Here is a 15826-nt window from a genome sequence, read left to right as displayed (position 1 = left end):
AGCCACTTCGACAAAGAAAGGGAAATCATATTGTTGCAGAAAGAATTTACACTCTGCAGTTCGGTTTTTAACTTGATATTAAATTCAAACCTTTTCAATACCGACGAAATAGCTTTCGCCTCCATACTTGTCCATTGATGTAAATACTACCTTATATGGCATATGCAAATGACTTGACAATCGGAAGTTGAAACTTCAGTACATCAAACATGGCGCACAAATATGAATCGAGAAATTGGAATTCATCGAAATTGTTGAAAACGGTAGAATAGAGCCTCACAAATCTTAAGTTGCAGGTTGTAAATTTATATATTGACTAAGAAACATAGAAAATCATTTTATTTACGTAAAGAAAGTCAGGAAATGTTTAGAATGAGCGCAAATGTTGCGGGAGTGAATCACTCCCGCATTTGCACCATTACGGAGATCCTAAGGAGTTGTAGCCCTCTCCCTAAAAAAAAAAAAAAAAAAAAAAAAAAAAAAAAAAAATCAGAGAGGGCTACATTATTGCAGCTAAATTTCAACCAATGAAATAAATTAGAATTTTCACATCATGCATTTTCTACCAATCAGAAATAGAAGAGGAAGTGCATCGTCCGATCCGCGATTACTGTAAACTATCTATACCGTCTTCCAATGAAGACGATAAAAATGATTGGCCCCGAAGATATACGACTCTATCACGTATAAAAACCTTGAAGCAGGACTTGTCAAGGTCAAAACCTAATAAACTGAAAATCTACTAATACAGTATCAAAACTATATTTAATATCTGCTGTTAACCTTTAGGTTTTTACCATTCCATAACTCCTATTCTAACATAAATCATGCTTATTTCATGCTATAATAGTAGCTAGAGTTTTTAAAAAACGTCGAGAAAGTCAACCATGAGGTCAATGCCAAACCAAGTGAGTAAATCTGTCACAGCCTTATATATCCTGATTTCTTTTCACCAGTTTAGCCAATCAAAACCAAAGAAACTAATTACTAAAATAAATAAATGACTGGCAGCAAGGAAACAAACTTTAAATGTAACAAGAAGCTGTAACTATCAAGACTTGAATTAGATGCGTGCAATAAAATATCAGATCCGCTACAAACGCTCAAACGATTAAGATAACTCCGTTTGGAGGTGCGGAAAAGTTACATGTATCGTTAGCAATGCATCCAAGAAGTTTATGTTAATCAAGATTCATACGCGCATTGTTCACAACTTAAGCGCATTCATGAGGAAATGGCTATCATTACCATTTGCAAACATATTAAATTCGAAATATAAATATTCTAAGATATATTGCATTTTCAACATTTGATCAACTAAGCCCCACCCTTGGACTTGAACCCTGAACTTTGAACCCAGAGTTCATAAATTTCACATTATAATCATACAAACATTTCGTCTGCTTGATGTTCAGCAATGAATTCGATTTGCTAATATACTTTCAAGACATAATGACAATGTATATGATCAATCTGGCACCACTCCGGTTACCTGAGCCCTTTGGTCATGAATGTCACAGTTTTGGTATAAGGCTCAAAGTTATGATAATCATGCCAACAGTTTGACTGCTTGATGAAAGATGAAGGTAACGAACAGTGATCAATCTTATAACTCCTAGAAGGAATACAGACTCAAGAGTTGGACAAACACGGACCCCTGGACACACCAGAGGTGGGACCAGGAGCCTAGGAAGAGCAAGTATCCCCTGTTGACCGATGCCACCTGCCGTGGGCCCTATATCTTGTGTCCCTGTTGACCGGTGACACCTGCCGTGGGCCCTATATCTTGATCAGATAATGTCCAGGAATGACGAGGAAGGTTGTTTACTAACTTAAAGAGTATTACCAACGTAGCTCCATCCTGGGGCTTAAACCCTGAACCCAGAGGTTAGGAATTTCAGTTTTTTGGTATTAAAATCATTGCTGATCATAATCATGTCCATAGCTTGACTGTTTGATGTTCATAAATAACGACGATTTACTAAATCATAATGCATTTTCAATGTATAACCAACGTAGCCCCACCATGGTTCTGAACCCAAGGGTAATGAATTTCACATTTATCGTAGCGGGTTCAATGCCTATCGTCATCATGCAAACATTTCTCTTTCTTGATGTCAGAAGTAAAGAAGATTTTGTAAGATATAATGCATGTATTTTTAATATGAATGTATTACCAAATTATCTCCGCCTTTGGGCATGAACCCTGAACCCAGGTATAGCGAAAGTCAAAATTTTGGTATATAAGGTTCAATGCCCATTATAATCATGCCAACATATTGCTCCCTTGATGTCGAGAAGTAAATAAGAAGACTTTCTAAGATATGGTGCATTTTGAATATACTACCGACTTAGCTTCACCTTAGGGCATTGACCCTTAAGCCACGAATCATGAATGTCACAGTTTTGGTTTTGGGCTTTTGGCTCATCATAATACACGTAATGCTCCGCCATGGGGCATAAACCCTGAACTTAGGGGTCATGAATTTCATAGTTTTGGTGAAACGTTCATTGTTTTACATCATAATCATGCTAATAGTTTGACTGCTTGGTTTCCAGAAGTAAAGATAATTTTTGAAGATTACATTAATTTTGATGGTTTTGGTCACATCCCTGATGCCCTAGGGGCGTACAGTCCATGAAAGTCATAAGTTTTGTTTCCCTTGATCCATATATGTTATATAACAAAATTGGTTGATATTGGTTCAGCTGTTCCAGAGAAGCTGAAAATATTAAAAGGTTTACAACCGACACATGATGACGATAAAAAACCCAGAGAGCATTACGTCACTCGAGTGACTCAGGTGACCTAAAATCGGGGCATAACATGATATTAGAACGGTCAAGAAATATTGATTAGGCAAATTCATATTTTACAGCTACCGAAAGCACTTTAAGGAAGTAAAGTCAGTATTAAATCTTCGCTTTTTCATTATATTTCTAGATATAGCAACTGTGACGACCAAGCGACCTTTCGACTTGTCATAAAATGAATACAAGGAATGTCCATTTATCTACAGTATGCTATCTGTGTCTACAGTATGATATTTGTGTCTACAGTATGGTATCTATGGACAATGAGAGTATGGGAGCAGTAGTCTGCGAATTGTTTTCGTTTTAACATATATTATTGAAAAATCAAATGGATTGGACACAAGTTCTTTCAACTTACTAGCTCCTCTCCTTCTAATTGTTTCATAACCCATAACACACACTAGACAAGAACAAAATGTGGTCATTGTTTTGACATGATCTGTAAAATTACATGTGCAACTGCATGAATAATTCAAAAAGAATAGTTAAGTAAGTAAATAATTAAACCTGCATTGTTTACCTTTTTGTCCTTCGAGGATACTAGGATATTTGTACATGTAAGTACATCCGATGTCCATGGATTTACTTCACAGGTTCACATAAACATAGCCTGCTGACCACCAAGGTCAAATTGATGGTCTGTTGACCACTTCATATCTATCTGAATGTTTGTCTTCTTACAAAGAATGCAAATACAGAAACCAAATGGCCCAAACCTGATGTTGGTGCAATTAATCAAAGAGGATACCAAATATTCCAAGAGATAGAACAATTATTGCTTGATTCCTTTTCGTTAAAGTTTCCAACAAATGATGTTTACGGGTGTTTAATGATAGACTTTAAAGTGCGTACAGGGCCATAAATTAACCTTCAATTTGGAGGAGGCAGGAAATTAGGCGGGGGTCTGGGGGCCCCCAGACGCTGAGCACATTTTGTGCACACTGAACACGTTTCGTGCAAAATCCTTGATTCTAGGGCCTTCTAAGATGTTACTTGACTAACTCATTCTAAAAGAAAGATTTGGAATGCTTTTTAAGGGAGGTATCATGCTCTTAGTTATTGGAAACAACATAAATTCTAATGAACTTTAAATTTTAATTTTTTTTGGCTCAAAAGTTGGAGGAGGCAGCTGCCTCCTCCGCCTCCATGTAATTTACGGCCCTGTGCGTAATCAATAAAACGGCACTGACTGATTAGATTGGTGGTAAAAATCTGCGTGTTTATATATACATTGTACGGTAAATAGGGAGGCATGTGTCAGACAAATGTAAATTGGAGCATTTGGACCACCTCTCATCATAAAAGTGAGATGTGCTAAATATTCTTTGCACATTATTCCGTGATCAAAAGTTTGTAAAACACGGTTTTCATATTGAAATTGATAAAATATATACTCTTAAAACCAGAGATACATGTTGTAATACATGTCTGTTTTAACTGATTCGATTCACAAGAGCATGGTTTGAGTATAATAACTTTATAACCGAGACAGAATACTGACAAAAAGTTCATATCAGGGGTTTGAGCAACCCCCTCAAAGGTAGTATTTCGTAAATTCTATGGTCATTATAATGTATTGTAAATACAACCTGTCATTAGGTCGAATGCACTCTGTCTGCTAGTGTTTCCCAGGGTGCGCGTTTGCCCTACTCTCAATTTTGTATTCAAAGTAAGGCACAATAAACATTAACTATCTTAGTAGGGATAAGTTCAAATATGCCAAGTACAGCTATCTATAGAAATTGGTGTTTACCTGTTTGGATGCATACTGTCAGAAAGTATGGATATCTATAGAAATTGGTATTTACCTGTTTGAATGCATACTGTCAGAAAGTATGGATATCTATAGAAATTGATGTTTTCCTGTTTGAATGCATACTGTCGAAAAGTATGGATATCTATAGAGTCGGAAAGTATGGATATCTATAGAGTCGGAAAGTATGGATATCTATAGAAATTGATGTTTTCCTGTTTGAATGCATACTGTCGGAAAGTATGGATATCTATAGAAATTGATGTTTTCCTGTTTGAATGCATACTGTCGGAAAGTAAGCTAAACAGTCTTCATCTGAATATGCTCTCTAAGTGGACACCAAGTTTGATGGTATATCATTAGACTTGTTCGATGTTGTGTCGTTTTATCATGTACACAACATAATCTATCAAGGGGATCCATCAGTACTATCACGTGACATTGGATCCAATAAGCACTTTCCGAATTCTTCTGCCAATTGTAGCAGAAATCGTAAATAAATCATTGGAGGAGTTTTATTTAACATTTCCTTTCATCAAAATGTGAGTCAAATTCAAATTGAAGTTAAGAACCATTGTCTCCTGTGAAATATAGCAACAATTCAGCTTGATAATCATCTGCTCCGTCACGAGGTTTAGTCCGTATATTGTAATAATCATCTGCTCCGTCACGAAGTTCAGTACGCATATTATGATGACAATCTGCTCCGTCACGAGGTTTAGTCCACATATTGTGATAATCATCTGCTCCGTCACGAGGTTCAGTCAGTATATTGTGTTCTTACATTCCACTGCCACTGGTTTGGTGACCATAACATGGGAATTTCTTAAGTCGAAAATTCAAATGTTGATCTTTTCATCACTGATCACGTTGACATCCAAATGATACTCAAACAAATACATTAAAGTGCTGCCGTGGGATTAATAATAATTAATAATAAATTAATAATTAATAATACAAACAGGCAAACAGAACATTTGTAGTGACTAGGGGGATCTATCAACAAGGAAAACCGTGGTTACAGTAAATGATTCTGTAGCAATATATTTAGTTATGCATTAATACTCATTCAATTTTACATGGTTTGGAGGGAAAAAAAGGATACTTGAAGAATGCGTGTGCATCGTCGATTGGCCAAAAAAGACAGTTTTGAAATATACAAGAAACAAAAAATCATGAGGTAATTTTAGCTTTATATGCTAGATAAACCAATTTTAATGATCATAAAAAGGGAAAAACAGTATCACAATTTAGAAGTAAGTAATGCTTCTTTGACTAGTTCCGCAGCATCTATGCTGGTTCCCCAACTCATGGAAATTCCGTTTGCCCCATGCCCGTAATTGTGAACAACCTGAAAGGAGAATGGGAAAGGTATTTCTGTTTATATACTAGCAAAAACACATGGAGAGAGAGAGAGAGAGAGAGAGAGAGAGAGAGAGAGAGACTTACATTTAAAGGACCTGTTTTGAGCTGCAAGGTTTCTCTCTCGATGCGAATGGGGAATCGTGTAGGTCGAAGTCCAGTCCACTCGTGGTCAATCTCGGCACCCTACAGATTACATAGATACAGCTGAAACTCCATCTATTCAGTATTAAATGCATGTAAACAATTCGCTAAAGTTAAACTAATGGGTGACTGTTGCTTTCATTGCCACCATCTTAGTCTTCATAGCTAGAGAAGCCCATTTACCTTCAATGCCGGACAGATTTTGTAACACCTCTCTAAAATCCCCTCACGGTCACTTTCTTCTATGTTAAGGTTGAAGTTGTCTTTCTGCCGACATCCTCCTACGACTAACAATTCGCCACTGAAGTAAAATAACACACCATTGAAAACTTTATATATACCTAAGTTTGTATCATAAATATTACATGCCAGTATACTAACGTTTATACTCTTCCTCAAAACAGTATGTGAAATATCAATTTCCTTTCTAAAAAATGTTTATGTAATATTACGTCAAACTTTACTTGGGAATAATGTAGGCATCATCCTCTGTGTATATGAAATTCTTTATCCAGGGTGCTTTTACCTACAAATGTGAGAAACAGAAAATAACATCAAATATTGTAATTCTATTTTTTTTAAATAACTATTATCATTTGTATGGACTGCATTATCGTATATCTAGGATCTTTTAGGAAATTTAGCTGGTGGGTACTTAGAGAGGCGCATCCAGGATTTAAGTGTACATCATCAGTACGAGTAGCTGCAGATCTGTAGCTCTCTGGGAAAATATTGGGACAGATCAGAGAGCTAAAGATCCACCCCTTATAAAAACCTGTAAATTACAGCGTAGAACAAAATGCGCACGGTTGAGGCCTTATCTCGCTGTATTCTTGCATCGTCGCCTTAAAACAAAACTATATAAAATTCCATGTTTTCCTACTATACGTGTGTCAAAACATACTTTCAAATATTCATTAAATCCCGTTGCGACCCGAAATCTTACAGCTTCAAAGGATTTCGTTTTTGACATAACCAGTCAAATCGATACCAGTTCATTTCCATATTCATAATCTTTTAAAAACAATAATGACTATGTTAACTAAAATCACCGCAATTTAAATATTTTGGATGAAATCATCCCAGTTCGGTTAGATAATAATTATTTTTTAAAAAGTTTGATTATTGATTCAAACCAATGTCTTTCCTTTGTCTGGTTCCTATCCCAACCACTCTGTTACATGTATTAAACTTCGCTATTAGTGGAGGGGGTGGGGACCAGACTAGACTTTCATAACATACCGCAATTACGTTTCAATGCTGAAGAGGTTATTTTACGTCTAGAGGAATTACACTGATATAAACTTTATATTAATGATTTGTTTTTATGATAAAGGAATACTGAATACATACCTCGCACAGGATATGGTGAACAGATACAAAAACAAGGTTCGAATTGACTGGCTACCTAACAGGGCTACTCATAAGCGTATTCGCCATTGTTGTTTTGTTTTTCTGTTTAAGCATGCACGGAAAAAGTAATGGGTCTGGCTAGAAAGTCAAGGTCATAGAAAGGGAAATACCAACATCTGGAGGGGATGTTCCAGGTTTTATTAGATTACCTACCCTGAGTAACTGGCCGCGAACAGGAAATATGGATGTGTCTCCTAACAAATTGCGACTTCCAAATCCAGTACAGTTGACAACCACATCGTACAAACCGACCAACTGAGAAAAAAATGATTGAGATGTCAAGATACTATTGCAAGAAGACACCAGCTTTAAACCCCATTATGCCGATCACACCGATCAGGCTGCGATATGGGGGAAATATTGGATCTGGACTGGATCGGCGTCGAATCCAAGAGATATCGAAAATTACGGTGTATATTACGACCGTACTACGGTGCTTCTACGTCGAACGCGCTCCAGACACGCTTTCTCTTGTCTCGATCTCTACAATCATCGCGATCCGGGTCCCCTTTTTAGGACGATCGTGTACGCATAGATACGTTCATAAACGTCACGATACATTAATCACGAACTGATGCGCTGTGTTGCGATAGGATACGATTGTGATCGCGATGTCTTTCACGATCAGGATCGAAGGCGTTCACGTTTTGAGCTACGATTGGATCCCGACGGGTGTAAATACAGCCCGACTGACCATTGACTTCATTATTTTTTAAAACGTCTAGAAAGTGAACAATGCAACCCACATTCACTGAGAATGGGACCTACATGTATGTTTACAGATCAAAACACGGCGAAAATGTTCACTCTGTGATCAATTGCAAATGAGGTTAAAGTGTGAGGAATGAAGATGAAGCATTTTTTACTCAATGATATAAAGTAATTTGACAAATCAAATGGCCATTTATTGATATCAATAAGCATTTTAAAATACGTGACGTTTTAAAGCCCGGTTTCAAGGAAAATATTTTTCTACCCCCTAATCAAAAGGAGTTCAAATTAAGAGTAATCAATTAATTAACACTGGTATTAAAGTTAATAATCAATTGCTAATGGATTCCATTTTGCATTTAAAAAATATGATTAGCAAAATTGCAGAGTTTTTAAAATATACGAATTGAAAATGTAGGCGGGAATCGGGAGTTAGCGTGCGTAGTTCTTTGTAACTGCTTCACGTACAACTGGTGACGTCTCGAGGAGTGAAAAATCCTCGAAAGGACGTAAAACAACACTTGTTGTGATCATGGTAATATGCTACAGGTGTGATATCTATATATATGTACTTAGTCTAATGAATCGCGCATGCTGTAACAGTGTGTAACTAGGAATTCTCCAACATTAATATGTTTGTAGTCAATTCTACTGCAACAGGATCATTAGTCATCTGTTTTTGCGAATTGTAATTGTTTTGAATTAAACATTCTTGTCACGTGATCATTGGCAATTGAAGCGTCTGTCATGCATTAAATCACAGTTTTGTAGATTCATCTTTTGTTGCATTGAATTAAGGCAAAATTGTTTTCAGAACTGGTTTGAATACTAGTTTAAAACCATATACTGTCTAGTAATTCCTCCTTAGTTATTCAGACTGGTTATAACGGGGTCAAAAGTGCAAACACACACACAATCAGTAAAGTATAAAAAAGATGCACTATATCCTTGTCCCAGGAAGTGATGAAGGAAATGCAGTGGTAATGGGAGAATAAAGAATATTGTTATGGGAGAGTATCGTTATGAAAGACTAAGGTCACATTTTGATTTTAGTACTTACTTCATTCAAATCATCAATTCTCTTCTGTTCAGTTTGTCCCCCATTTTCTTTGAATCTAAATAAAATTAGAAAATGAATACATGTATATCTCGATCTGTTTGTTTCTATTAGCATTGTATGTGATTTCAAACAGTTTTATACTATATACAACCTTATTATCATCATTATCATTTTTTGTTGTTGCATATCTTTTTTTTTTTTTTTTATTAGTATGTCGTTCTTTATACACTGATTTTGGCTACCCATTACCACCATTTACCTGATCAAGATATAGGGCCCACGGTGGGTGTGATCGGTCGACAGGGGATGCTTACTCCTCCTAGGCACCTGATCCCACCTCTGGTATGTCCAAGGTCGTATTTGCCCAACTCTTAATTTTGTATTCCTTATAGGAGTTATGAGATTGATCATTGTTCGTTATCTTCACATTTTCAATATAGTTCAAACCCGTCAATTTAAAACTGTAGTGAATTTAAAGTAGAATTAAATTCATACATATTAGAATCTCCATAAAAATGTTAACATTTTTAATTTGAATACTTCTAATTGTAAATCGCACCAATCATTAGTTTGCTTACAACAGGCAACTTTGGATATTGGCAACACATTTCCATTTTACTTGAATGTTAGTGAAATCAAAATTTAAGCACAAGTTTACAAGAGCGGATCTAAGAATTTCTGATAAAGGAGATCTGAAAATATGATATCTTATACCGCATTCACCATATAACTTTATGATGAGTCAAAATTGAAGTAATTTATTTCAAATTTAACCACGGTCCATGCGTGTAGTTATCAATAAACTCCTTGACGTCAATAAATCATTGTTGGGACAAGGGTTTTATTGGATATTTTATGCCCTGACGTCGTGTACAATGGTTATTGTGGGAAAACATAAACTTTGCCCTTTGACCTCAATTTTTTATTTTTGAAAAATGAAAAGTTTGCTCTTGGGGATCGGTTTTTATTTTCTAGCAAATCTCTCGTCCTAGAGTTATTTCCAATGTTCATTGTGTTTCATTCAATGCAAAACAGTCAAGCGCAAATAGTACATGTTGAATTGCTTCTTTTAGATCCACCGTTTAGAAGTCACACAGCAAATATCGTGACAGTCCCGCTCACCAAATACACATAAAGTGAAAAATAACGAAATGATAACTTTTTTAAATGTCATAAAGAATACAACATTTAGAACAGGACAAACACAGACCAGACGTTAGATCAGGTGTCTAGGAGGAGTAAGCATCCCCTATTGACTGGTCACATCCGCCGTGAGCCCTATATCTTGATCAAGTAAATGGAGTAATCTGTGGTCAAAATTAGTCTGTAAAGAACGGCCTAACAATTGGTACGAAGCCAGTCAGGCTGTATCTATCTCGTATAGGTCTAATGTTAGGACCAAGATTAGATTTGCAGCTAGAGAGACAACGTGACAGGCAGACATAAACAATATGCCCCATGTCTTAGATCTCCCCAATACAATGTAGTACTAAATACCTTTATTTACCTCTCAAACAGCCATGGTAGGTACGTCCTGACTACAGCAATAATTGTTGTAACTTGGTAGCCAAAGCTAGAACAGTAAACATTTCTTTCAGGGTCTAAGAAATGAGAATGTTGCAATCACGTTTTAGGCCTAATATAAACCAGAGAAATCGAACATGCATTTTGAAACAAAATCTTACTTATAATGTCCAAATCCAAGTTTTAAAAGCGACTCCCTACTCAGTTCGTGAAAGCTGTACACTATATCCTGATACACTGCATTCTAGAGAACAGATAAATGTGAAGTGAATGGGAGGATCCAGCGCAGGTCAGTGGTTAACCCTATCCTTATTTCATTTACAAGGTAACAGCTACATGTAGCTTTGAAGGTAGCTTATATACTTGAAAATTGACACTACCAAGAGTTCACACAATAATCGAATTCTATAGACTTCTGGCGTCTGATACACGCGCAAATCGATTTCTAGAATCCGCCCCGTGCAAAAAATCCCACTAAGGTTGAGGAAAACCCCCCGAGGGACGAGTCAACAATTGTTTTTATCATCTGTATATGTCCCTCAGCTGATAAAGTTCATCCCATGTTTCTCCAACCTCTAGCTATCATATTGTGTTTGACACCACACAATTTTTTTTTTCCAAAATGATTTTTTCTAGAGCTGAAGATGAGTAGATGAAAATGTTTTGATACATTCACGGAGTAAGCTTACAGTTTGCATACCTCAACCTTCGTTTGACTAAGTACGTAACCAGAAACTATCTGCATTCCTGTCTCTTTGGCCTTGTCGGACACCGCTAACGAAGAATAAAATTCCCAGCCGGCCCGGGACCATTTTCTGCAAAAATATACGGACTCTGTTACCATGATAGACCGGTGGCCAAATACATAATTTTTTTTTAACTCCATGAAAGTAGTGTATACGTAATTAGAAGGAAAGAGCAACGCATTTGCACTGGGGACCTAAAACACATGACATGGTCCGATGTCAGAAACGTCATCACAAGACCACAACATCCAACCAGTTGGGTTAGTTAGTAAACATTTATATACAGTGTACATGTAATTCACCAACATATTTTGAGCATACGTCGGAGCGTCTGGATACCCTTGATATGTATGATAGAGAAAGTTTTGAAGAAAGAATGAATCATCCGCGCATCTGCACCATAACAGAGATCCTAAGGAGTTGTAGCTGTAGTTGTAGGGTGGTGGTGGGGGGGGTGGGGTGGGTGGGTGGGGGAGGGGCAAAAAAAAATATTGGAGAGGGCTACATTATTGCAGCTACAACTTTATCGACGCCATGTTGTTGTTTACTTTATAAATTCAGTTGAAAGATGTATACATTTATTCCTATAATGATATTCAATTAATACGTCACATATATTGCTTATATTTCATCTTTACAATCCACCAATCATTAGGTATAAAATTACTTGGGATAGCTGCCAATTTGGGAGTCTTATTACAATTAGAAAATGTATGTATATGCCAGAGTACATGTATTATAAGTTTAATATAGAAAACTGGGTTGGTCCTCTGACAACAGTTGTTTTGTTACCTTCAGCGTCGGGTAACAGATCCGTTATATTCGGTCAGAACACTTGTTCTCGGACCCAGCCAATAACGGCATACCGTGGCATAGTACATTCATGCAGCGATCCACAGAAACACGAAAGTCAGAGGCGTATTTACGATACAGTACCCTCACAAAAACTGTAAGGTATCATGGGGTTAGATTCTATCTTCTTAAGAAATCAAGACCTACGTCTACAGATGTTTTAAAATGTTCTTATGCCTTTATTAAAAATGACATTTTCCTCTTTTGATCTTACTTTATCTGCTCCTCTGGGACTCCTTGAATGAATTTGCTGGTTGGCCGAAACAATCCTCCAGCGCCCCAACTGGTGGTTTCCTGTCCGAATTTTTCTGAGATTATTTTCACTCTAGCCGTTGGCAGAAGTTTCTGTATATTGAGAGCTGTTGACACTCCAATGATGCCTCCGCCCACTACAGCTATGTTGTACATTGTGTTGTGTATGTTTGCTGTTGGAAAATTTCAATATCATAATTCATAGATTTGTTAAGGTACCCCTGTAGTTATAGGATCAAACTTTGGGAAATAATTTTCTCGCCAGAACCCCTCAGCGGAAAGACGTGTACACTAGATAGTTAATTTGTAATTCTTGTTCTTGTTTTATATACAGTGTATATTGTTCTTTTTTTCAATGAAAAGAATATATGTACATGTATACCGGTAAGAAACCGGTTTAACATGAAATTCATGTAGAAGAAAGAAAAAAAAAAACCCACCAACATAACATTGCACCTGTTATCAATAATTTAACAGTTAGGAAACTCGAAAATCCGTGATCACAAAATGTCTATCGATCTCCCCCCTAGTTTGTTCCCATAAAACAGACTTTGTGAAACCCTCGTAAGAAATTCAGACATGCAGTTAGGGTCACAAATCACATGTAAATCCATCATACATGCAAATTTTATAATATATGTAACATATTCAAGAATTTCGCTGTAAAATAAATACGAAAATGTTCATGGGCCACATCGTTCACCTGCGAAGCTGCATTTCTCTAAAGGAAACACGAGTCCACATTTTGCTTAGGGGTTATGATAGTATCAACACACCTGGAGATTCCATTTTGCAGGAAAGGTAAGTTAGGGAAAGAGAAATGTGTACAGGGATGTTGAATAAAGATCTCATTGATTGAGGATGCTTGCTATATTCCCGAGTAGAAGATATCTAAGAAATAAATTTCATTTTAGAAAATACATGAGGATATGAACTGCAACGCAGCATGCCAGTATATATGTGATTTCTTTCGTTTGAGGAACGAATTAGACAGAAATCAATTTCTACTTGGTAATAATAATGAATGGATTATTCCTGAATTTGAAAGTTTTCATTTCGAATACCTTTTTAGGTATGTTCAGTCATGCGGTTCAATAGAACCGGTTTCAATAGAGTACGTGGTTAAATCAGTTTAGGACGACACGTACAGCTGGTAACACGCCTAAATGTTTGGAAATTTTATTATTTTTTATGTATGGTATTATACTACATGTATAATAAAGCTGCTACGTGTTGTTGCTAGTCCAATTTATGTGTTGTGTTATTTATTACTGATCTTGTATCAGGAACAAATGGATTTCAAAGTAGAATTGTCATGAAGTGCTAACGAGCTTCATGAAAAGTATGCTTGCATGAAGCCTTGCTGTTCATACTCTCATGTATTTTCAAAAATGAAATTTACATTTACTTTCATTTTTGTCATAATATCAAATAGTCGAACTACATTTATGCTCATATTGTTCACTTTCATTAGGAAATTGTTATCATTTAAGTTGGTAAGGATATCCAAGGAAAACATTGGTAAAGTAAAAATGTATAAAAGGATTATTGGTATTCTATAAATCCATATATTCAACTTTACCTCTTCTCGTGACCCTTGAATTGTAAACCGAAGATGGTTGTCTATCAAATTGACAAATTGTATCCCTCTGGTTCACGAGATGAAAGTTCCCATAAAAATGTACATGTATGTTTCTACGTGAAACCTGGTGATCCTTTGCTGGCCTCCAGGTTTATAGTTTGAACAATATTTAAATATTCATTCTGTAAAGAAGTGGATCTTTTGAGTAAAATGTTAATTTTAAACACATCATCCCGTTTTCACATTCTTATTTTAACATGTCCCCTTGAAAACGGCATGACCCTTCTGTTCGTTAAGAAAAACTTGAATCCGCATTAGCAAAGGATGCCTTGTGGTAAGTATGGCTGAAATTTGGCCCCGTAATTTTTTTTAGAAGAAGACAAAAATGTGAAATGTTCACAACAGATATAAAACTCATTTACTATTAGGCCTTCCTCGGCTCTGGTGAGCTAAAACCAACCTATATAGATTATTTAATACTTTCAATTGGATGTGTCTCCGTCATGCTGCAACGTATCAATGATTTGGGGGTTGTTTGTTGTTTTTGAAATTTGGTTTTTTATTGGGGGTTGGGTGAGAGATGCAGGCTCCGTTTCCCCGATTCAGCTTCCATCAGAGATAATTATATCTTACGTTCCCGTACTCATGAGAGACAAGTACTAGTAGATATTGTGTATGCATGTGTGTGCGCATCTTGGTTAAGAGAAAACTGACCGCTGTCGTTTGCATTGTCGTGAATCATTGCGTGTAAAACAAGTACAGTCCGGCGTAAACGTAACGCATTTTGAGAAAGTCCCTCTTTGTTATCGCAAAATTCATGCCGACACACAAATCAATGACCATAAATGAAACGACGCAAAAATGTTGATTTATCTTATAGTCCAGAGAGAATTAAACACCACACATAGTGATGAATATAACAATGATATCTTTTCTGTTCTGGTATACAAACCTGTGGATATACAGATTTAACAGGCCGGTTGTAATATATTGACACTTGAACTTGAGACAGGCCTAGTTTTACATCCTTAGTACAAAATTAGAAACACAAAATTAAGCACAACGCATTATTTCAATTGCAAATTCGCATGCAATTGTGTGATATATCAATAAAATAGAACACAGAAATGGTAAAAGAATGAAAATTTACTTGCAAAGTTGTAGTTCTACTTACCACATGAGATAAAATATATTCAACTACACGAGTAGAACAGGTGATCCTTTAAAAATGTAAAGGGAAAATGTAAAAACACGAAATAGTCGTTGTTATTTGAAAGAGAGAGAAAAAAACACCAAAACCCAACAACCTTAAAAATCAAGAACAAAATCATCTACAAAATAGAAAGGAAAGAATTAAGTGGCGGAAATATGGAGGAACATAAGAAAATTATACCGGAGGTGGACCAATTTCAAAGTAGTAAACGGGAAAAACGCACCGAAAAGTCAGTTGAATGATCACCACCCCCACCCCCCAAAAAACCTTTACACTTGATACCAGTAATATCCAGACCCCCTAACTCTGATTTCTAGCGGACAATGATTTTGTTGCTGATTAAAGTAATTATGCTATCACTGTGGAAATTCATGGTCTGGTAAATCTATATAGACTTTCA

The 15826-nt window shown here is 36.3% G+C and overlaps 1 protein-coding gene across 2 annotated transcripts in view; it reads right to left on the bottom strand.

Moving 5' to 3' along the window:
- The window catches only part of LOC125663962 (D-aspartate oxidase-like), a 40861-nt gene extending 25355 nt beyond the window's left edge, over positions 1–15506 (bottom strand). The window contains exons 1-7 of one of the 2 annotated variants that reach the window (XR_007365682.2): positions 15388–15506; positions 12594–12804; positions 11482–11596; positions 10943–11025; positions 10765–10830; positions 9258–9312; positions 7640–7741 (exon numbers count right to left, since the gene is read on the bottom strand). Coding sequence is in view for 1 of the 2 variants with exons in the window: in XM_048896415.2 (XP_048752372.2) it covers positions 7640–7741; positions 9258–9312; positions 10765–10830; positions 10943–11025; positions 11482–11596; positions 12594–12787 (615 nt within the window). In the remaining variant the exon portion in view is untranslated. The remainder of the gene's footprint in view (positions 1–7639; positions 7742–9257; positions 9313–10764; positions 10831–10942; positions 11026–11481; positions 11597–12593; positions 12805–15387) is intronic. The other variant, XM_048896415.2, reaches the window with a different exon arrangement.
- Between the last annotated feature and the right edge of the window lie 320 nt (positions 15507–15826).

The sequence above is a fragment of the Ostrea edulis genome, chromosome 1, assembly GCF_947568905.1.
Source record: "Ostrea edulis chromosome 1, xbOstEdul1.1, whole genome shotgun sequence".
NCBI classification, from domain to species: domain Eukaryota; kingdom Metazoa; phylum Mollusca; class Bivalvia; order Ostreida; family Ostreidae; genus Ostrea; species Ostrea edulis.
This window is presented reverse-complemented; position numbering and strand designations above follow the sequence as displayed.